This window comes from Pundamilia nyererei, unplaced genomic scaffold, assembly GCF_000239375.1.
Source record: "Pundamilia nyererei isolate P.nyererei 1_Seehausen unplaced genomic scaffold, PunNye1.0 scaffold00058, whole genome shotgun sequence".
Lineage (NCBI taxonomy): Eukaryota > Metazoa > Chordata > Actinopteri > Cichliformes > Cichlidae > Pundamilia > Pundamilia nyererei.
In genome coordinates, this window is record NW_005187459.1 from 605,483 (window position 1) to 630,197 (window position 24,715).

Consider the following 24,715-nt stretch of genomic DNA (forward strand, 5'->3'; position numbering starts at 1 on the left):
GATTTGGTTGATAAATGATCTTTGGGAAAGTTTCTATGTAGGTCAGAGCTGAATAAATAAATGAGAACCAATTAAAGTTACAAAGTTCCCAACATTTGTATAATTAAAAATTCTCTTCCAGCATGCTCAGCTTTTAATTATACCATAATAATAACCGTGCAGTTAGAGTCTCAAGATGATAGGATGAAGTACTAACAGTGTTTGAAAGAATTATATGGCCAAACATCACAGAATTATTTTAATATGAATAGACATATTTATCCCTTACTTTGCATTTCCTCCTAAAGTAATTATTTGCATGAAAATACTACATCCTGTGGAATCCAGTGCATTTGTGTGGCTGTGTTTGGAAGAAAAAAGACCGAATTTCACTGTCTATTCACAGACCTGTCCGACATCTTTCATTTTTCCCGGCTCTCTCTGCCAGTCCTTTCCGGAGACAGTGATGTGCTTAAAATGCTGAATGCACACTGCTTTCAAGGAGACAATACCTTTATGTTTTATTTCCTGGACTGATTCCCCCTGGCTGTGAAACATGGCTTGGTGCTCTGCTGTATCCAATTAGCTTCACAGAGACAGCAGAGAAGATCCTCTGCAGGCCAAACAAAAAAGTTGAATAGGTCATTTCACGGATGAGCATGGCGTACCGCTGATCCCTGGCAGAAACTGAAGCATATGTAAATCCCTGTAGCTTTGAGGGGTGACGTAATGCCAAACATAAAATCTAAAAATTATGACACCTATTTGCCTATAAGGAGTGCCTGAGTTGAAGATGGAGTTTATTATCGACATGGAGGATTTATGGTTCTTTAAAATGAAAGCTTTTAAACTGGGTGAGTCATCAATGAGCAAGACCATTTGGAAAGACCCTTAAGCATTATTTGTTTTGAAGTCATTCCCTCTGACATTAACAAGGCCTTCGCAAAAACTGAGAAAACTAAGATTGCCAACTTTTAGCAACTTAAAAATTACAATTCTCGGCAGGAAGTAAAGACTTTAACAACTGGTTTGCTTTGCTAGTTTTCCTTTAATCTCAATCTTTACACTTCTTAAAGACTCAGCTAAGCTTTCAGGTACGTGCATGACCTCACATTTAAGATTTCACAAAGGAATATTCCCCTATGAAAAACTCTCTGATTGCTAAGCACCATAAGATCTTATATTTCCTCGGGATAGCAAGATCTCTGGGGGCTCAGTCAGCTTATATCATACAGGACAGAAAGTATGCTAGCTTAAATGAATTTGTAAAAACAATGCAAAGAGCAGGAGAGGTGGTGCAACATAATCCTAGTTTATCAGGAAACTCTTCAAACTTTTCCTTGACTAAATATCATGCAGAATTGAAAATTTAATTCCGTTCAATTATTTATATAGCACAGTAACAATCACAATAGTGGCCACATCAAGGTGCTTTATATTGGAAGTGAAGCCCAACAATCACATAAGGCTCTGTGAGAAAGCACTTGGCAATATTGGGACAGAAAAATTCCCTTTTAATAGGAAGAAACCTTTAGCAGAACCAGGCTCGGGGAGGGATAGCCCTCTGCTGTGACTGGTTGGGGGTGAGGGCAGTGAGATAAGGGCAGAGAGAGACAGGACAAAAGACACGCTATTGGAGAGCGCCAGAATCAGTCAAATCTGTCTTTGCAATCCAAACAAATTGCACAAATGCTAGACTGCAATCCTATACATTTGTTCAATATTCACACTGAAGGACATATCCTGATCAAAAATGACTCCAAAGTTACTCATGGTGTTACTGGAGATTAGAGTAATGTCAGCTAACGTAAATATCTGGTTAGACACTGTGTTTCAATTACAATGATCTATTTTTTTCTGAATTTAGAAGTGTCTTTAGAAATTCCTGCAATTTAACTAATTAGTGTGTGTCATCTGGTTAGATAATACTGGCTTCATCTGTATCGCATTGAATATATATTCAATGTTCTTAATAATATTGCCTGAGGGAAGCATGTATAATGTAAAAAATTATTGGTCCCTGAACATAACCCTGTGGAACTCAGAGACTTACCTTTGTGTGTAGGAAGGATCCATATTTATATACATAGACTGGAATCTATCTAACAGTGCCAGTTCATTTAATACCAACAGTGTGTTCTACTATCTGTAGTAAAATACTGTGGTCAGCAATATCAAATGCTGTGCTAAGATCTGACAGGTACAGGACACAAGTACAGAGATGAGTCCACTTTCAGTAGCCATAAGAGGATCATTAGTAACCTTTAGTAGTGCTGTTTTGTGCTATGATACACTGTATCCTGATTGAAAGTCTTCTAATAAAACATTCATTTGCAAATTATCATTTAACTGTTTGAAACTACGCTTTAAAGAATTTTTGAAATAAATGGAAGGTTTAGATATCGGTCTATCTACATCTTTCCACCTCTGCAAAATTGGTAGGTTGGTGGTAGGCTTGTAACAGTCTACAGTGGAAACAACAATAAAATAAGAAGCTGATTTGATTCCAATAGAGGCAGAGATACAATAGTGATGAAACTGCGCAGAGGGAACCTGGATTATGTTCTGTTTCAACTTTTCATTAAGCCGAAAGACACAGTTGTTTCATAGTGAAAACTACTGCTAACTAAATAAAAGAGAAATGGAAAGGATTCAGAATGTCATATTCTACCGGAGTCTCACCAAAAACACTAGAAATACTCCTGCATGTTGTCAACAACATGCCTGATTGTGTACATCAGAATTTCCCACAGTGGCAAGTTCTGCAACTCATCTCTTCTTGCTGAAAAGTAGTTGCACTGGGACTGTCCCGACCCCCAGTCCCAGCCTTTGTTTTTATCACAAATCACACCCTAGTTATATCTATTGGTTTTATCTGTACAAAAGCTGGAGTGGAAAAAACAGTGACTTCCCCAGTTGTTTCCGAAATCACTTCCTATTTTCTACACAGCGTATTACATTTCTGCCACCATTTCATTTAGCGCTAGAATTTTCAGCGTGTGATTTTATTCACTATACATGACCTTCAAAAATCCCCCCCCCCCCCCAAAAAAAAATTGATTAATAAATAAATAAATGAATGAACACTTTATAGCCATAGGCACAGCAAGAGTTGCTATTAGACAAACAAGATGAAACATCTTTTTTAATCTGCTTTATGGCAGTTTCAAACAGCACAAAACTTGTGTCCAAATAAAATGTAACCATGTTAGATTACATGACTGTAGAGGTAAATAAACTTACTAATATGTATATTTAGGTGCAACTTGCTATGGGTTGGAACCCATTTTGCCTTTAGAGCTTAATGGCATTAATTCAACAAGGTGCTCAAAACATCCTCACAGATTTTTGTTCAATTGACATCATAGCATCACACAGCTGCTGCACATGTGTCAGCTGCACATCCATGATGTAAGTCCACTCTTCCACTACATCCCAGAGATGTTCTTGGACTAAGATCTGGTGACTATGGAGGCCATTTGAATACAATGAGCTCATTGTCATGTTCAAAAACACAGTTTGAGATTATCTAAGCTTTGTGACATTATTCGTTATCTTGCTGAAAGCAGCCATCAGAAAATGGGTACACTGTGGACACACAGGGATTTACTTGGTCCGCAACAATACTCAGGTAGGCTGCAGTGCTTAAACGATGCTCATTTGGTGCTAAGGAGCCCAAAGTGTTCTCGTTCTTAGACATAGACATAGACTTTATTTAATCCCACTCTGACTAAATTTACTTGACAGGGAGAAAATGCGAATCAGAGACATATTAGAAACATAAAAATAGAAGAAAAAAAAGAACAACAGTGTGCAAAAAAGCTCAAAAACTATACTATGTAAAGGTGGTTACTATATAAAGTAAAATACACCAGGATTTTTTTCTTTTTTATTTGCACACATGGTACAGTGGGAGTGATACTAATAAACATGTATTTTTAAAAACTATTTATCCTGTGTAGGTATTATACTGTCTAACTGTTGTTGGGATGATGGACCTGTGATAGCGCTCAGTCGTACACCGTGGCTCTAACAGTCTACTGCTGAGGGAGCTGTTCAGGGCCTCCACCGTCTCATGTGGGGGGTGACAAGTTTGTTATCCTTAATAGACATTAGCTTGGCTAACATCCTTCTCTCACTGACCTTCTATGTTGCTGACAGATGTGGAGCCTGGTGTGATCTTCTGCTGCTGTAGCCCAACTGCTTCAAGGTTTCATATGTTGTGCACTGAGAGATGCTCTTCTGTATACAATGATTTTCTGGCTATTCTTCTCTGACCTCTGATATCAACAAAGCATTTCTGCAAGAGAACGAAGGTTATTTGGTATTTTCTCTTTTGTGACCAATCTCCTCTCCCCTCCTCTTCCTCTTTTTCTCCTAGTTGATCAGCAGTTTATGATGTTCTGCTGGCTCATCTGTCACCAACAACCATGTCACTTAAGTCAGGTTTCTTTCCCATTCTGATGCTTGGTTTGAACTTCAGCAAGTGATCTTAACCATACATGCCAAATCTTTTTGGGTACCCAGCATTAGATTAGATATTTGTGTTAATGATCAACTGATTATTAGGTGTACCTAACAAAGTATATAATTATGACTGACCATACATTGGCCACTGGTGGTTTGGGCTTCTAATGGGATCAAGGACACCATAACCAAAAAGAAGGTAAAATTAAATTTTGACACACTTCATCGGGATGCCATAAAAAACTTCCAAATTGTCTTTCTCGCCTTACTTTCTGCAAGTTAAAAAATACTGATATTTCCACCACTGCTTTCCAATCCTATTTATACCCATTCTTTTCAATGTCTCCAAACTGTTAACACTGTGCACCAGCTGCACAGTGACACGTGTAAGATGTAAGCTCCTGCATTTCTTGCAGCAGTTTGTCTTTGTGATAAGCTTAGCTTTTCGCTAATCTCAGAATGTTTATTTCCCCTAAGTGCGAAGAAAGCTTTTACAGCAGGGCTTTTGTGTTGACACAGTTTAAGCTATAGCTTCACAAAACATTTAGTTGCACTAAAAATTTGACCTTCACCTCTAAGTAGAGACGCAGGCTGGTGACCAGTAGCGGTTTACCGCACCTCTTACCCTGTGATAGCTAGGATAGGTTTTATCCCCACCCTCCCACAACTGTTTATTTATAAGCGATGGATGGGTGGATGGATCTTGACTTCTGAAACTTATGTAGGCAGTGATACTTTACATTGTTATGAACTGAAAACCTTTCTGGTAGGTTCAGTGCATTGTGCCATTGGTAAAGAACATTTTAGCTCTGAACAGCAATTTAAGTGAAACATTCACTGTAGAATAAGTAACACAGTGACGCATTTATTGTTGCAAGCAAAGAACAATTTTTCAATTATATATTTAGTTTATCTTCCAACCCCAGTCAACTAATTTGTTATGGAGCTATGAGCTATTTCGAAGCTGGATGGTAATGTTGTTTTTACTAATCATGGTGGTATAATGTTGCTGCCTGAGTGAATTTTTGCCTGCAGTTATGTTAAATTAGGCTGTATGCATGGCATGCTCAATTCGCAGAACTATTTGAATCGTGCTCTCCCCCAACTCATTAACTATTCAATGTGAACTCCTGATCCTGCAGGGTATTGACATTAATTCCCCACACCATTGGAACAAGCAGTTTGGAATGTTTAAAAAGATTTTCGCAGTCCTCGTCCAGAATGCCTTCAAAAGCTTCGTTTTTCAAAACAAACTAACCACTTGCTAATTTGTGTCTTGCTACTTGCCTGGAGAACAGCCCTGTCAAATTCTGCATTATTAAGTGAAAAGCTAATTATGCCTTTCACTGGCCCATGTCCATTACAAGCAAGACAATAACAAGCTCATCAGCGGCGGCAACAGCAAGAGCACTTGTGTTGTTTAACAAGTTGTTGATCACAAGCTTTAATCTGGCACTGACATGATGAGGTAGACTTGTTACTAGGATGTCATTCTGCTCCTGCCTGTCTGAACCAATCCCATTTGAGCAGCACAATCTTTGCATTGACCTTCGGCAGTGGATTTCCTTGAGGGCAGGGTGGCCACTCTGGAAGTTGAACGAACTGGCTGAGGGCGGAGGGAAAAGGGGTGCTAATGCTGAGGCAGGCAGAGAAAATGTATGAATGACTGCAAAGAGGAGAGCAGCAAACCAATCGGAGCAAAGAGGAAATCTATGAGCCAATCGCAGAGAGCTTTTCTTCTCTCCCTCCAGCGTCTCCCTGACTTCTTCTCCTGACTGTTACCAGGTCACTGTGCCTGCCCCGTGCCTCTGAATAATCTGTTTCATTGGGTCAGTGTGCCTCTCACAATGCGCCTGACTGGCTGGTTAGACATACGCGGTTGCTAGGGAGCTCAGCCAATCAGGGCAAGGCGGAAGTTTCTCCTCGGTTTCTAGGCAGGTTTCACGTGCTGTAGATGTTTTGGCGGGAGAGAGGGAGAGAAGTAGCGGGAGGGGCAGCTGCAGGGTGAAGTGGAGCATGTGATTATGTGTGAGAGCAAAGTGTGTGTGTGCGTGTACAAGTTGAGCGTGCATGTTTGCGAGCGCGTGTTCATCTTTTTTGCCCTGCCTCTTGCTTTTCTGATGCAACATCGAACTGTGTCTCCTGGGCTACTAGGGGACCTTGTTATGTTTTTTTTCTTCCTGTCCTCGCAGGAAACGCGAACCAATTGCTGTGCTGTTGCCATCGGAGCGGGGAGGTTTGTTTTCTCTCCACTTTCATCCCTGGTACCTCCCCGTCGACAGTTACCGTAGAAACAAGACCAACTCCAACTCTATTTCCATCCATGTCTCCTTCCTTCAATGATTTATCGTTGCTTTCTTTTTTTAATCCGCTGCACAGCACCTACCTACCAGCACTTTAGCAGCCAGTGAAGTATTTAGAAAACTGTGGGACATCTCTGAAGAGGATCCATATAAAAGCAGGGACGAAGAGCTGCAGAAGCAAATGCCGCTGTACAGCTTGTACAGTGACACCTGAACTTTTGTCAAGCATGCCAATGAGGTAACAAGATTAATGCCTTGCAGAAAAGCGCGGAGTGCCCCACCTTATAAAAAAAACAGCTCACACATCTCTTTCACCACTTTGTTATCTCCCCCACCCCCTGAACTCCTCTGCGCAGGGGGCTGCGGGAAGCAGCTCATCACATCTGACATGGACTTCCCAAAATCCCATTATTGCCTCTTGAGTGCGCACAGAGTTCCAAGAATTAAAGCGGAGAGCAGCAAGCGAATGCACTTCATTCTCCTGCAAAATACAACAAGTTATCTTTTCAAGGTCCAAAAATAGGTTACACACTTCCTACATTTCTATACATGACACTTTAAAGTTGCATGTAAATCAAAACTCAGTTAGCAGCTTTTTACTGCTAAAGAAACCTCACACCCCAGCTGGTGTAGTTTTATAACAGTTTTTTGGGTCATGTGGATGGAAAGATGATGCCTATATCTAGACATCTAGTTCACAGCTAGACCGCCACTTGATTGGTCAAGACATAATAAGTCCAGTTTCTTTTGACTTCTTACATCTAATGTCTTGATGCATGCTCTATCATAGAAGTAAGGAAATCCGAAAACCTTAATTCAGTTCATCTGGATGTAGCGTTTTCAGTGGGAGAAACGCTGAGGTTTCCGACATCACAGAAACTAACCTCACAGCCCATTGTTTGTCAGTTTCAGTCAATAGGCAAATGTGTGGTTTATAAGGTTGGCGAAACCTGCAGTCAGCTGAGAATGAAGATGTCCCTTGGATGAGTGACAAAATGATTCTCTCACTGAAAACGCTACGTCCAGTGAACAGAATCAACTTTTTGGGGGTACCTACTTCTAGGTGTTTTGACGACTGTCATAATTTGTTCACCGTTGAATTAAAACATTAAAAAAAAATTGTGGGTAGCAATAAGTACACCACACAACAATAGCGTGACAGCAATAATCTGCTACCGAGCACTAGTGCAGGGACACCTGCAAATTGGATGCAAGAATTGTTTTGGATGTTGCACAGGTGTCATCGCTCTGCCACTCTGCCTGACAAATGGTTTGTTTACCACCTGAGCTGCGACTGCTGCTGCCACTCAGTAATCATTAAGTGTTCATTAACCACAAACTTGCCATTGCAGCTGGAGTACGGGACGACAAATTGAAAGACACAATGCAACAGTTCATTTTCACCCTCAAGCCTTCCCAGGTAGTCCTTATGTATAGGATTACATTTACTCCAGGACATGAAAGTCATGTCAAAATCCACATAATCGTCAGGGAAGTGTTTTTCCCTCGGGCGGTTCTGGGCTTCAAATGTGTTACCTTTGGATGAACCCTGAGAGAGCAGCATTCATTCACTGGGCCCCTGCTGTACCTGCGGTTAAAATCAAGAGGTGTTGACAGAATAGGCGGAGGGAATATGAGGGCGGAGTGGGGGGGGTGAAGCTTTCCAATAACATGCAAAAAAAAGCTTGGCATCTCTTTCGCTTGTTTCACAATCAATTTATGTGAAAAACAGGGGTTTAAGCAGATAATTGAATAGCAAGGGGATCGAAAGCGTGAAATTGGGATGTGAAAGTGCATACTGGTACAAGCACAAACAATGATGGAGTTGTTTGGGCGCAGAAAGGATTGAAGATCGAAGACAAAGTGTCTGTATGCCAGGTACCATTAGCGAAAAAGCCACAAAGCAAATTGTATCATTATGCAGCGGACTTTGAAAAATTTCAACATTCAGCGGTCTTATCACCTCGGCTGGCAGCACGTAGTCAGAAATAACTCACTGTGGAGAATTTTTGACTGCCTCGCAGGGAGAAATTGCTCCGACAAAAATGGGCTGGGACACGTCGTCTGCCACCGCAGCTGACACATTAGAGGCAGTGGAAGTTTGAGTTTAGATGACAAGTTCTGAGTTCAGCTCAGACACAAAGGCTGTTTTCCCACTTCAAAAGGGTCTCATGCGGAGCACTTGAAAGCAAAATAGAAGCAAATGACTTAAAACAGTAGATGAGATTGCACAATACACAAGGTTTGTGTTTCTGAATCTGTCGCACTGACAGCGCGTCATGTTACGTTCTCTGCCAAAACAGAGGGAGAGAGAAAAAAAATCTGATTTGCAAAACAAATGTGGTTAACAGCTCTGTGTTCAAAAGAACAACAAGACTCCAACCAAACCACAGTTTAACTGATGAAAAGCTGTCGTATACCCAAGAGTCCTCTGGCAGAAAGATTTGACTGTGACTGAAATGCACAGATCTTGGAGCTATTGTTTGGAAACACTAATTAGTTGTTGATAACGTGAGGGTAATTTTTTTTTTCTGAGTGATGAAGTGCTTATGGGCGATTGGATTTCTTTGTTTTTCAAATACTAAATTTTTGCACCCACATCAAACTGTAAAAAAAAAAAGAGAGAGAGAGAGATGTGACTTTTTTACTTTTCAGTGCCCTAATTAAGCATTCATAAGTAATTATTTTCATTTTCATGACCTTGTTGGGTCATTGAATTCATAAAGACTATTCTGTGCCGCTAAAATAAACTTTAATGCAATTTAAATTGTACAACTCAATGTGGTTGGTATTGTAAGACCTTGTACAGATTTAATTCACAACTGTCAGGAGATGGGATTTGGAGAGAAATGGTTCAGATGTTATCATCATCTATGCCATTGCAGTCTGCTTGAATGTTCACTGATTGACAACTGATGGGATTTACTGAGGTTAAAAAACATGGACTCAGAGACAGGGAGAGAGAGAGAGAGCAAAAACAACCACCATCTTATCTCGCTCTTTTTTTTTTCTTTAAATTTTGGGTGGGGTCCCTTTCACTGCAAGGATTTGTGAAAGGGAGTTGGTGTGGGTGGGGGGTTGGGAGTTGTCAAACTGCAGCTTAAACAAGGCGGAGGCGCGGTTGTTTGCTAGTTCTTCTCAGCAAGTCTGCATGGGAATTTTGTGAATAGTTGAGAAATTCACACGTTAGCAGCTGCACAACAAAGGGGCAGGACAGTGTGAAAACATAACATTGTGCACAGGCTGACCAGGACTGTACGCAAAAGCCACAGCATCTGTTGTCATCCAGAAATGGTCTCTTGGGGGGAAATCTGACTCACAAGATGATCAAAAAGTCTCGGTTTTCTTGCTTAGCTGTTTTGCACTCAGCAACCCCTTTTAGCAGACTGGTTTTCACTGTACTTTTTTTTCTCTTCCCTCTTCATCTTTTGAGTGATGCCATGCGTAGGCATGCCCCCACCCTGCAATGGGGGTCAACAGTCCTTGTTGCTGTTTATACCAGTGTCACTGTGCATTCATCAGTGGAGGACACTACGGGTGCCTTCAGGGGATGGACTGAAAAGGGCTCTATGGTTATTTCAATCCATTGTTGTCAAGGAAGGAAGGCATTAGAGGCATTTGAATCCTGTTGTAAAAAGTACAAAAGAAGTCATCATGCAGACTATTCTGTAAAATCAACATGTTACAAGTAACTATGATATATGCAGAAGGTATAAAGCAGACACTTGTGTCTCTTTAAAAATGACACATTTCAATACAAAACTACTCCAATGTGATAGATCATATGAGGCTGACATACATTTGATACTACTGTATTTTTGTATTTCACTGAGATCCATACGTGCCATCTGCGAGTCTGTTTGTTGCCTTGACAGTACACAGCTCATCGTCATATGGACCCCAGCAATTGGGTGGGTACATCCACTCTATAGCAGCAGCTCCCAATCAGCTGAGCAGAGCGCTGAAAGCAGTCACATGTCGGATTTCGGTTTGCGGTTTTTTTTTTCTTTTTTTTGCCCTCCACGTGTCAAGATACACGGAGGAGAAGGCGTGACCAAAACAAACCCGCTGATTGGTTTGCAGCTAGTCACCAGCTTGTGTTCAGCAAGAGGGCTGTTCTCTTAAAGGGCCAGTCACCTTTTATTGTGGTTATTATTATGTTATTATTATTATTATTCATTTCGACAAACCATGCAACAAAAGAAAAAAAAACAACTAAATGTAAATTAGCTTTGCACCTAAATAGCTTTTTTTATAATTACTGAAGTAACTCAAAAGGCTTCATTCATGTGCCTTTTCCTCCTGAGATTTTGCGTATAGCTTATAATATGAGTTTATGTCAGAAATGCACTAATCCGTATCAGGTATAACATCGAAAACCAAACAACAAAAAACAAATAAATAATTTACTTGAATATTTTCAAAGGCTGCCGTTACTACTTGGACTTGATTAAAATGTAATGCTTCTTTACCACTACTCACACGCTAAAAAGTGATATCTAAAGCATATCCTCTCGATGTATTATGTTTGCATAAACAGGCTGACTCTGGTCCTTTCACATTATTAAGAAGGGGCGTGTCCGGGGGGCGGATCCGCCCCTTCTCCCCGTCTTTTTTTTTTTTTTTGACACAGAAAAAAACAACCCCTCACTCTAGTCAGCAAACATTCATGAGTAGTTGTAATGCGAGGAAGGTACCGAGGCTCATCACAGCAATCTGTAGGAAACAAGATAACAGCAAGTTGTCAAGATACCACCGATCACAACGGAAAACGCGTATATTGGCGGTGAGTGTAACGCCCGGTTGTTCTGATTTGGAGAACGAGTCTATCTGCGCGCGCTGAGCTGTCGCGTGCCGCCTGTTTGTGGGAGTTTATCAACAAATGTGCGGGCAGCTCGGGCATGCCCGGGCAGCGACGGGAGGAGCGGACCTGTCAGGTGGCTGGCGTGTGGCAGAGAGCGCTTCTACATGTGTTTCTGTCCGTCTCTCTATGCTAGCCAGACTTCCTTGTCTTGTTTTCTTTAACGGACTCGGTGAAGAGGGGACAGTGACGGGTTGAATTTGTCACCTCTCGCGCGTGCTTTCCCCACGTCCCGGGCTCCTGGTTGCTCCCGGTGTTTGACAAGCGACAGGCGTTATTGTTCGCATATTACAGGTAATTTAGCGAAGGTTTATCACCGGCTAATGACTGCGGACGCTAAAAGTAAGTGGTTTTGTGTGTAAGGCAACGTAACTGGTGTCTTTTTAGACGCTTTTCAAGTTTGTTTTAATGGTTTTATTTCTCGGGAGGACGTGTCGGCGCCGGATAATTGGAGCAATAGTAGGAATACAAATAAACGCGGTCCTGGTTTATTCTTTAATACAACTAGTTAGCTGTCGTGCGTTTTCGGTTTTATTTTCTTTTTTTAACATTAAAGTAAAGTAAGACTAAAGACTAAAGTAAGTTGTCTCTAACTGATTTACATAACAAAAATGCATTGATCTAAAGTCAACTTTATCTGCGTTTGTCAATGGTCGTTTTGTGCGTGATGTTTTGTCAAGCTTCTTAAGGTAGGAGATGCGATGGTTGCGAGTTTTCTAGATGCGTAAACACGCAAGCGCTCGAGCTCGGCGTGTTTACGCTCTGAACTGCCCGGAATATGGTCCTTCTGATGTGGATAAATCGCAGTAGATTGCCGGCGGTCCTCTGTCGAGTCCTTGCGGTCGAGCTGAACCTCCTTGACGTAAATGTCGGTTAAAGTCGATTATTTTTGTGCAGTTTTATCGCACTTGCACCCCAGGTGTTAGCTTCCACATGACAAAACCAAACGTCGATCACCAGAAAAACTGCAAAAAATGAAAAAAGTAGGTCATTAAATAAAAAAATAATAAACACCAGACTACTCTTTTCCTATTTTTTTTCCCCATTTTAATAGGTTTTATTTTAACCAGACCATGCATCCAGCACTCCTAGTTGCATGAAAGCAGCAGGTCGCATAGCAGTCGAGTTCAGTGTTCGTGCTCCCCAAGTCCCAGCTTTGCATTGAGCAGAGCCCGTGCACAGATGGTGCAGCAGAGGGAGCCACTTTCTACTGGAGCTTTGAGACTTTTGACCAGCACTGTGGTGGCTGCCAGGCCTCCCTGCAGCCCCCAGGCAGTGTGTGTTTGTGTGTGTGTTTGTGTGGGTCTGCCTCTAGTCTGTGTATTTCCCTGTCTATGTTTGGGGTTTTGTTTTTATTTTTTTATGTGTCTGACAGTATGGTAATGCTGCCAGCCCTCATGATGACTGCCAGTGGAAATTCAAGACAGGGCTTGCAATGCAGTTGACACACAAGCGCACATTTGAGCTCAGTGAAACTTGCTGCTTGCATAACATTAATTAATGTACTGCTTAACTGGTCCGGAGGAGATGTTGGCACAGATTTGAGCAGTTTGTAACTGTATTAAAGCACAAGTGAATTGACAAATTTCCCTGTTAAATGTTTTTTTTTCTTCTTTTTGGGGGGGGGGGGGGGTTGTTGGTCAATAATTCTGTTTTCCTCTGCCAGTAAACAATCGGATGAGACAAAGTGACGGTGTTTTTCCACTGCAGTTAAAGATGCAGTTTCCTTGTTTGACTCCATGTGATATGACATCATGCAAAGAGAGCTATATGGCTGCGGCCGCCTCGCTCGGTAAACACAATACCAGTGTATCCAGTTTCAACTTTTTGCATATGACAACTCAGCCTGTTTGTCTCCACTTACACAACAAAGGGAAAAGACAGCCACCCTTGACAAAATGATATAACAGTAGTTCAGACTGGCATGTTGCCAACAAGGAAGAGAGCGTGAGCGTATGTGTTCAGGAGGCATATTTGAGGATGGAGTGAAACTCGTTATCTCACTCACTGTATGTGGCGCAAAACAGTCTACCCTGAACAGTGGTTTCACTGTGGTCTCCCTCACACTCTGCCCTCTGTGCAGCGCAGGTTAACGGTGTGGACAGGCGGCTATCCAGTGGTTGAGTGAGCTGGAACATGAAGTAAAGGTCCTAATATGGAGGAGTAGAATTGAATTCCCTGACAGTGCTCTTCTGTGAGGCACACTCTTCAGATTAAAGTAATTCTGATGGAGAGGGGTGGGGGGAAAGCCTCTGCTGTGGATCTTTTGGCACTCAATTACAATTAGGCATATTGTGAGGAACAGCTTGGCAAAATGTGCTGCAGGAGGGTAGCAGCTCTGGTGTAACGTCTGTAGCCGCCCACTGGGTCCCCCTATATAGGGTATTTCCATACATTTGTTTCCTCTTATTAATCATCACTGCAATAAAAACAAGGTTATACAGTTGGCGGTTGTATGTTTATTTTTCTTTTACACATACGTTTACAGATCGGTCTTTTCTTCTGACCAAGCCATCGCTGCTTGTTTGTTTTCAGTATTACCACGTGCAACATAAGCCTCTTAATGCAGATTATAATGACTAATGATTTATTTCCATTTAATACAGATAGGATGCAATGCATGCCCATCTGCCAGAGGGCAAAGTTGCCACTGACAGCAGTGGGACATTTGGCAATTTTTGTTTTTGTTTTAAAACAAATCACACCCAAATTACCTGCACGCCATGGCTCGTAAACATAGCCAAGAGTCAAACCTAATCCTGCTGAAACATTTTGTATTTACACTAGCAAAACACTTGTGCGCACAAATGCCGGTGATCTCATTCGAAAAGTTTGATGTACCTTTCTTCTTTCTCTGCAGGAAGTTTACCGCTGAGGCGTCGGATGGATGATGAGGAGGAGGATATGTCACAGCCCATCTCGCAACTGTGGGGAACTCCCTTTAGGGGTGTCAAACACGAAGACCGAGTCGCACAGATCGCAGCCGGACAGGCCCTCGCCGCCGTCACCGCCGCCATGTCCACGTCGCAGAGCCACAGCAACAACAGCGTCAACACGCTGCCCTGCAGCTTACAACGGCAGCCTTGCCTACCGTTTCACGGTAAGGAGGGGGTGAGCCTGTTGAAGGTTATGCGGGCTTGTAGCTTTAGAAACAATGCGGTTTAACTTTGGACTACAAGCAGTTTATTTTATCTCTCGGGTTTCTCGTCGGGGGTGCTGTATGAGGAGATGCAAATCTCGGAGCATGAGACAAACAAAATGCTATTTAAAAATACCACTGCAAAACAGATAAGCCTAGAAATCAGTTCTGTGAGATCCCTTTGTGCTATAATATTCATAAGACTAACTCTCTATGTAACTGTCTTCAGTACAGTATTAGGCATATGCTTGTGACATAATGCGAAGAAAAAAATGAATCTGAATTTGATCAGTGGTTATTACAGAAGATCCAGTTTTGTTTTACTTTGGATTTTAACTGATCATTTCTTTAAAAGATAAAAATAGACAACAATAATTGTAAAGCACGTAAAGCGACATACCAGTGTTAATATGTGCCTCAGTTTTAATCCAATAGTTTTTTCCAACGTCTAATCAAATCAGTATGACATCATGATAAGTGAATTAAACAGACGCTGAAGTAGAATGTTGTTTGCTTGTTGACTCGGTATCAGTGCTTGAGAGGTGCCTATTGTTCCGCCTTAAAGTCATCAATGCATAAACACCACTGACTGTTATTACCTTGTCATTCAATGTAATGGATGTCATGCACTTGGCTTTATGCCATCGCTCCACACAGTGTTTCTTAAAGATATTGCGTTGTTCTGTTAGGGCGAAATGTCACAGCGTTCTGCACACATGATAACATTTAAAAAAATTGTTTTTCTTCAAGTGGCACGACTGTAGGAAAACGTGCTGTCAGGCAGTGAGTAAACTCAGTGACACGGCCCAGAAAGAGGCGGCGGATCACTGAGGATCTTGTTGATTTAATAAGGTGTTTTCCACCTGCCGTCACTCTTGCTCACTTTTCTTGATTATGAACTCTTCACTTGTACTTCATGTACTTTGTAATTTGCCCAGTCATGAGACGATCTGATAAAAACCTGTTTTAGTTTTACAGACTATTATAGCATCATATTTATATTGTATATTTGCGTAGGCAAGTCAGACACAACTGTGTTTGAGGCCACTAATAGTAAACAAGATAGTAAGCCTTGGTTTCAAAAGGTTTCTTTTTTTTTCCGTTTTTTTTAACTGCCTAGTTTAACTTCATAAGCAAAACATTAGCAGTTTTACTGAACTGAAACTACTACCTACTCAAATCAAAAACTGCTTATATTACTTACGTAGGGATCTTGGCAGTAACACTGACCACAACTTCTCACCATTTTTAAAAAACCTAGCAACAACTGAAGTGCTAAGAAGCTTGATGTTTTCCTTTTAGGCTACGCCGGATTGCGTTTGCATTTTCCCGTTCACTTTGAGCCCATGGAAGACCGGGGAGATATTGAAGAGGAGGAGGAAGAGGACAGAGGGGAAGACATTGACAGCGTGGCAGAGAGACCCGAGGAGCTGAGTGTTGAGGTGCAAGTTGGTCGTAAACTGCGGGAAATTGGAGACAAGTTCCAACAGGATCACGTTGAACTGGTAAGCCTCGCTCCCGAGTGGCGAAGCAGATCCACAGCAACCCTTACCTTCAAACACCGGCAACTCAAATCCATTTCCAGGCATAACTTGTAGAGACTCTCTGAACATCATTTAACTTACATTACACAAAAGAAGAAGTGAATAATATCTAAATGCTCAATTAGGTTGTTGAACCACAGTTTGTGCGTGCCAGTGAGATCTAGCGGCAGCAGGGAACAGCGGTTCTAAACAGCTGCTAAAACTCAGACTATATTGTGTTACCTTTTTTTTGTTTTGTTTTTTAAATTTTATACATGTGTCCTTGATTAGAGACACTAATTAGAGCTAAGTTGTGCCAATTTGTGGCTCGCTCTTTGGGTAAAAGGGAGAAGTTTTGCCAGCTTAAATTACTGCAGCCCACATCGGCTAAAAATAGCCCGAACAGTCATTCAGACACTTTCTCGAGAAAACGAAAACTCTTAAATGATTATTAAGCCGTGATTTAGCAACTTCACGAAAGGAACAAAACCAAGAAGGAGATTATAAATAGATATCTATATAAACAACCCATTTCAGTGTTTTTGTTTATTGTTAGTCTATGGTCAGAGGCATCTCTGTCTTCTGAAACACTGAAACCTCATGCGGGAGTGACTAAATTTCTTTATTGTCTAAAAAAAAATCAGCTTTGTTGCTTGTAAGGTTACCTGAAAGTAGGACTCTTTAGGGTTTATTTCCTAATAAGTTCTTTATAATGGAAAAAAAATTCCCAAACACAAGGCTCAAGTTGGAAAGCTCATCTGTGAACACATGTCGTGTAGTTCAAGATAAGCACTTAATTGTGCATCAATATTTGCAAAGCAGTTAGTGGACTGCTCATGGGCTTAGTTAATAAGTACAAATAAACTGGGACAGGCAAGTTTCTTATCTGCTGCCATGAGGATTTGCTTTGCCAGCAAGGTGTGGCTAATGCATTTGGAGAAGCATTCTGATGAAAAGAAAAGCTGTATACGGTTTTGAGTTTGGTGTAAGGTTTGAGAAAGGACAGGTGAGACCGTCACAAATGGGAGTTAGAAGCGAGTCTGTGTCTGGGTAGACTCGGTCGGCTGTTTATATGCTCATCTAAAAATAGAGTCTGACTCACACACTTATAGACACAGCCAGTAACATGACGGCTACCCACAATACCTCAGTTGTCCCGCTGCCTGCCTCGGCGTGTGTGTTTTCTCCGTGTGTTTTGGTTTGCGTGTGTAACTCTGTGACAGAGAGATAAGAGACTGTTTTTTCTTTTTCTGTCTGCTGTCTGCGCTGGAGATGGTTTCATCATACAGGATCAGATGCTGCTGTTGTAGGAATATTCCAAAGGGGGAATAATCACAAGTGCTCCTGTATGATATCCAATCACTTGTCTGTACCATCTCTGCTGCTATTGTTAGACTTTTTCACTTGCTTCTCCAAGCAGAAGTTGCCAGTGTGGGCCAATGTGTGGGTTTTTTGTTAGTGTGAGGCACGCTGTGTTTGTGGTTTGAGTCTTGTCCATCAATTTTGACTACTTTGGTGGCTGGCTGCTTAAATGCTCAGGCGTCACTTAGGGGGTAAAAATTAACCCTTTGTTACACTGAAGAAACGGGGAGGTGAGCGCGGATATTGTCCCTAAAAGTGGCGAACAAAACACACAATATTCCTCACTACCAACGAGAGTGAATGCATAAAGATGAGCTTCATGTGAAACACAAGGGTAGTGTTTAAATAAGCTCAGCAGTGTAAAATTAAGGCAATTAAGGACAATTAGGGTTACATTTAGCAGTGCTGGTTCAGCTCAGTCTGCTAGTTCTGCATCAAATAGCCTGTGGCTGGCTCTGATTGCTAGCCTGGTAGAGACCTTGGTGAAGAGAGTGCGGGGGGGTTGCCCAACAAGAATGCTTATGCAACAGGCTGCAAGGTCTGAGCGCGCCTGTTCAGGATGCCAGAGGGAGCGGTGCAGGATTAGAGACGAGGAGGTGGAGACAGGAGATTTCAGGATGCAGCAAGAACCCCTTCATCTGTCTGTAGCCCACAAGGCACGAGCACCCCAACGGAAAATGAGACGGTTGCTTAATATGAGGGAACGGTTTCATTTTTGCTTTGCTTTGTTTTGATAATTTGCTTCCATTTTTATTTTTTTTTGCTGACTGCGCTATTAAAGGAGAGCTGTGCTGAGCTGCAGCCATGCTTTCTTTGAAAGCATTTCACTTAGAGCTCCTTGTATTGAAGTCAGCAGTGCAATCTTTAATTAGAGGGACAACTAAAATCTTTGAAAGGCAGATGAAGTAATGCTGCTGGGATGATTGTCAGATCCTGGGAGCTAAAACCTTTTAATATTTCAATCAACTTTTTCGCTTGAAACCAAGTAAATCATTATAAATATTTTCTGTTAGGAGAATGAAACTTCCTGGGGGGGTGGGGATTGAAGGCACTTTGGTATGCGTGTGACAGCCAGGTTTTCTCGACACAAGCTAATGTTGTGGAAACATCCAGTCTAGTCGGTCATATGGTTTCATCTCACAGGGTTTACCACAGTTCACAATGCTTTACCTCAGAAACCTTTTCAATTGAAATCAGTGTGTGTGTGTGTATTGACTTTCACAACTGTCGAGTGTTGTGATTCTGATATGACAGGAAGCTTTTATACACCCGGCTCTTGTTGAGGCTGACAACATGTCTTTTCTTTTCTTTTGTCTGTCCCCTTGCAGTTTATGAGGCACCACAGACAAAACCGGCCTTTTTGGATGCGCCTTACCATGGCCCTGTTTGGCTTTTTGTTTCCAAGAGAGGCTGTCATTCCCCATCTGAGAGGGGAGCACAGATGAAGGGACTTCTTACTGGCCCTCACCTCAGCCCCTTACGTTCCGAACAGGAAATGAGGGACTGGACTGGACGGCACTGTAAGATGGAACACGGGTTTGGATTTTTGTTTTCTAGTAGAAAACGATGAGATGAAGAAGACACTGGTCACCGCTGGACGGAGACTGATCAATTTTTTTCTTGCTTTTGTTTGTTTGTTTGTTTTTTGCCTCTCCGAGAAGAAGCCATTCTGTTTGAAGAGATATTTTCGAAATATTTGTAAGATTACCTATTTTGTACAGTAAACAGCTCTTTTATTTGGTGTTTAAAGTCTTGAAGGACCTCCATCAGTCCAGGGAATGCCTTATTCTCTCCTGCCACAGCGCATAGTCTTTTGCATCAAGTAAATCATTAAAAAAATGATTACATTTAAGATTAGGCCACTATGATGGTGACAGACTGTGGACGTGGACATTTCTGTGTGCTAAAGATACTGACTTTCAACCTTGAGGACTCAAGGCACATTTTTTGTTTATCCTCCCAAAATAACTTCTCATCCTTTTAGTGTTCCACATCGGCTAATTAAAAAAAAAAAAAAAGGTTGTTGTGACATTGTGGCAATTTATCACTGCGATGTCGGTCAGCTCAGATTCAAATTTGTAGATATAGGATGCTATAAAAACCTGTCTTTCACTGACATCATCTGCATCTCGAGTACCACGAGGGGCGTAACGGTACACAGAAACTTGGTGTTGTAGACACAGATTGATTGATCGTCATTCATTTAAACAAATCATGAAAGGAAACAGTGCAATTTCATTTGACAGAGCTATTGAATTTGAGAAGACATCAGTTGATTGGCTGTGCAACACAAACTCAACATGTAGTGAGAGTTAACACAACATTAATCCTGCATAATAATATTGCCACAGTGCTTGGCTCATTTCAAGGCTAACCGTGTTAGCATGCTTTAGCTACTGGACTAAACGGAGTGCAGCGTTGAGTGCAGCTTGCTTGAAAAGTGTGCAGACAAACATCAGAGAGCACACCAAACCGAAGAACTTTCATGCTGAAGGAACACTTGCAGAACGGTATCGTTACACGCCTGAGTACCACTCAAGCTGGAGGTGACGACAAAAACTGTGGAGATTCAGACACTGTTTTTGTAACGCATGTATACTTGAATTTAGGTGTACTAGAAAATATTTCAAGACCTGACATAGTGACGGTGATTACGATTTCTGTTTGTGATGCGTGTCGAAACCAAATGAGCACAAACAAAGTCAAACAAATCTCACTCATGGGATTATGATCAGGGAAACGGAAACAATCAGACAGCGGAGAAGCTTTGGGGGAAAAAAAATCATCATTCCCCCCCCAAAAAAAGGATTCCAGGTTGTATTTCTCTGGCTGGGTTGACAATCTGAGTTTTTACCCTTTGCTCCATCGCTTTGGGAGTATTTTAAAGGGTGAGCAATATTCAAGCCAGTGGACACAGTAACCGTCTTTAAGTTTTCAGCTGTCAATAATGAGCAGTATTTGCAGTCAGACTTCCCCTGAACATGCCGCTTTGCAAACTTCTTTGTTACAGAAACATTTTGGGGTTACGTTAAAGAGATGCATTTTTATTTTATTTCACTCCAGGTGCACCTGATGTGCTAATACGCATTATATCTCTGTCAGTGGTACATTCAGCTTCACTTAGTAGGAACAGCTTCTGTACAGTTTAAGAACCATTTTTAGTAGCGCGAGAGACGCATCTGGGGGCAGGGCAAGCGCTACACATCCTCACTTAACACCTGCTACTTTAGTGACACATTTTACAGCAATGCAACCACTGTTCCGTCAATGAAGTCTTTAAGGACTTTAAATATGAAGTTAAAAGGACTCATTTGCTGTATTTTCTCAGTCTGTTGCAGATTCATGATATAGATTTTTGAAGACACTGTCAGATTTTTTTTTCTTTCATTTTTTTTCTTCAGGGAGTAGTTAATTCTGTGACACTTGCGTTGTGCTAAAAACTTTTTTTGAACGAGGACACGGTGCCAAGAGCTCACTCACTTGATGCCAGTTAATCTTGATTGATGTCATACTCAACACCGAACAAGCAAACTTGGTTTTCTTTAAACATTCTCCAAAGCAGTTTTAACTCAACATCAGCCTGTAAGTGTGTTTCAGATTGTCAGGTTTTTGTCTTTGATTTAAACGTTTCCTGCAAACACTGATCGCTGAGCCAAATCAGATAGCCATGACACTTTTTTTTTGGTCTTCAGTCCAAAGCTTTTTGCTGTCTTTCATTAACTACTCCCTGCGCTTAACAAGAAAAGTTTCCTTTAGCTTTTTTGAGAGAGAGATAATTTATTCTAATTTATTTTATGTATATTTGCCCAGTGCTACTGTATAAATGCTATCTCAGTGTGTACAGTCCTTTTCTTCTCATTGTTGAGGTGCATTCAGTTGCGTGTTTTGATGCCTGTGTGTGGGGAGGTTGGACTAAAGCCATGTGCCTCGTGCGTCCTCACACCAGCGGTGCGAGTCTTTACAAATCATGCGAAAACCAGACAATCAAATGTACAAAATGTGCCTTGTGAGTAACCGACCTGCCACATCTTCACCATCGACACTTGGCATATCTCTCAAAGTCACTGGTCACAGCTCCTGTTTCACTTGGGCTCTGTGAGATCAACTTCCAGAAAAATAAAATAAAAAATAAAAAAATCAGTTTGACTTCTCACAACAGCTTGCGAGGCACAGGCTCAACCTTTGACATCTCTCAGCACGAACGGCGAGTTTCACCATGCAGACCTTCTCAATATCAGAAACGACTGTTTGCAATCAATGTGCACTGTAAAAAAAACTATTTTTATCGGTATACTGTATTTCGCGCCTCTCTCTTTCTACTCCTGCGCTGATCTTCCCCTCTAGATGCTTGAAACTTTTTAAGATCTGTAAAATGCTGGATAGGCCTAGCTTGTCTGGGTTTTTGTGCTTTTTTTTTTTTTTTTAAACAAAAACAAATCTGCAGTCTAGTAGGGGTTTACGTTTATAGGAGGAATGAGCCACCATGGTGCCCAGAATTCTTTTGTGAGCTGGGTAGAGCATCCACTCAGTCGGTGTGATGTTTATCTGAGCCTGTTGTTACCAACCACTGTTGCAACCTCGACTCACGTGAAACATTTGTTTTATATGTTTGACCTTCAGTGTCTTTAATATCAAAATTTTTCAATTTATTAAAAAAAAATGTATATCCAAGAAAGAGTACATCTTTACTGTCAAGTGCTGTGATTTGGTGTTTTTTATACATTAGACATGATTTGACTGAGCTATTGTTGCTATCTTTATAAAAAAAAGTCTAAATTTTACCACACTTTTTTTTTTTTTTAAGAACTAGAACAAGACAACCTTTGCTTTTCTACAAATGCTTTTTTTTTTTTTCAATGTTGAGGCATTTTTGATTTTGGATATTGCCAAGTCTGCTCTGTCACTCTCAGTTTAAGGGCTTTTTTCGATAATATGTAAATGGAGTAAAAATGCATGTCCAACATTCCTGAAAAAAAAAATCTGTATCCTAAGGGTTTGAATGTAATTTAATGGAGTGAAAAACCACAGTATCGCTTTTAATACATGAACTGAACAGTGGGACTTACTTCAGACTCCTGTGCTCGGTTCGGTGCACAGAGTTTGTGTTGTCTTTACATTGCTTTCTTTATGTTCAGAGTGGTCTCAAGGATTTCACATTCATGTGTCCTATGAAGTGAGACCCAGTCCAGATGTAGCAGTTTTTGTTAAAGCATTGGCTGTGTTATCTTTGGGACTGCTCTGTTTCTCCTGAACAGTTTTCAAACAGTGCAGGACATTGGTGTGATGGAGGCACTGACGGAGGATGGGGGATATTTTGTTTTGTTTTTTCTTTTTCTAGTGCAATATGCTGTACATAAGAGCTTGGCTCACAAGATCTTACGATTTCTCTCCATTTCTTTTGTTGTTAAATGGGTACATTGCCATTTTGTTTTTGTTTTTTTCATTAAAATTTTATGGATAATTGACATGACTTGTGTTTGCTTTCTTTTACTAAGCATCCCAAAGTTGTCTTTCTTTGTCTGGTCATTATTTGATAGAAAAGACCAATGTACACACATCCAAACTAGGTGGAGGTATGACTAGCATATCATACAGAAGTTAATAGGTGCCCTTACTGAGACAACCCTCTCATTTATCTGGGCTAGGGATTGGGAGTACACTAGCTCTTGGCCACCTTATTCTGGGTTGTCAACCTTAAAGTAGGACTCTTTTGGATGTGAGGCAAACATGTTAACCACTATGAGGAGTCATTACAGTGCCAACATATCAATAAAATGAATTTCTTTCACCAAAAAAAAAAACTAAGCATGTACTTCTTGGATGGGCTGCAGTACAATAAACTGCATTGCAAGCCATCTACACATAGTACAATAAGTACAAAGAGTTCTTTGTGTTTTCAGGGTAACACAGAAAAAACTAAACTACACTAAAAATGCAACTGTTTATAGTTTTAAAAATAAGTATTTCATTTGGGGCACCATCTGCCTCAGTTTCAAGCATTCCTTTAAATGTTAATTTATGACAAGTGGCAGCCAAAGTTTCTTGTGTTGGTTGTGTATCACCCCAAGATGGTTATTCTGGACTTAGTTAGCATGTTTTAAAGTTGTGAGATGTCCTGATGACCCAGATAGATCATTTTGCAATAGTTAAGAGCGCCTAGCTGATATTTTCAACTGTAGGGAGATCACCACAACCATTGGCATCAAAGGCACATTGCAAGACACCCTCACATCTGCTTAGTATGATTTTGAGATTAAAACTTATTGGTGAATTTCCCAGTGTATTTAAAGTACCCAGAGCTACCGTTATATCTTTATTTTAGGCTAACTAGTAAAATGCTCATAGGTCAAAACCTGTCTATGTAGACAGGTGGCACAGCTGGTGTGATTCTGCTGCAAGACTGTTTCCACTTTATGGACACAATGAGTTCTTGATATGATGATAAAAAGTCAAGCAACTTTATTTTATGTTATCATATTACATCTCGAATTAAGCAGTTACTGCTGTGGGATATTTTCCTGCTTTTGTTGTAAACAGCTTCTGGTCTGCGTGTGTGAGATGACACAAACACACATGCAGTTAAGTCCCTCAGATTTGGGTGGGTTTTAAATCAAGATTGACTGATCAGACTAACATCATTTTAAATGTAAGGACTGTTTTTAAGATTGTAACAATTTGTAGTCAGTCATGATCTACAGTCTGTAACTGACTTGGCCATTGAAAAATATCCCATTTCCTTGCTTGGAGAAAATCTTGGGTTGCTTTTGCAGTATGCTTTGAGTCATTATCTATTAGGACTGTGAAGAGCTGTCTGTTTGGTTTTGCAGCATTTGGCTGAATCTGAGCAAAGTGTATAGCCCTGCACACTTCACAACTTCTATCAGAAGACACATCATCAATAAACACTAGTGACCCAGTTCCACTGGCATCCATGCACGCCCGTGCCATAACATTGCTTCCACTATGTTCGACAGATGATGTGATATGCTTTCTCTTCCTTTCCATACATGTCACTTCCAATCATTCTGATACAACTTAATCTTGGTCTTCTCTATCCAAAATATTTTGGGGGTTTTCCAGA

The 24,715-nt window shown here is 41.0% G+C and overlaps 1 protein-coding gene across 1 annotated transcript; it reads left to right on the forward strand.

Annotated features, from left to right (window-relative positions):
- Window positions 1-11,644: 11,644 nt before the first annotated feature.
- Window positions 11,645-23,052, forward strand: LOC102215167 (bcl-2-modifying factor-like). The gene is made up of 4 exons (XM_005734496.2): window positions 11,645-11,686; window positions 14,471-14,710; window positions 16,052-16,254; window positions 18,963-23,052. The coding sequence occupies exons 2-4, from the start codon at window positions 14,494-14,496 to the stop codon at window positions 19,077-19,079; spliced, it is 537 nt and encodes a 178-aa protein (XP_005734553.2). The 5' UTR covers window positions 11,645-11,686; window positions 14,471-14,493; the 3' UTR covers window positions 19,080-23,052.
- The last annotated feature ends 1,663 nt before the right edge of the window (window positions 23,053-24,715 follow it).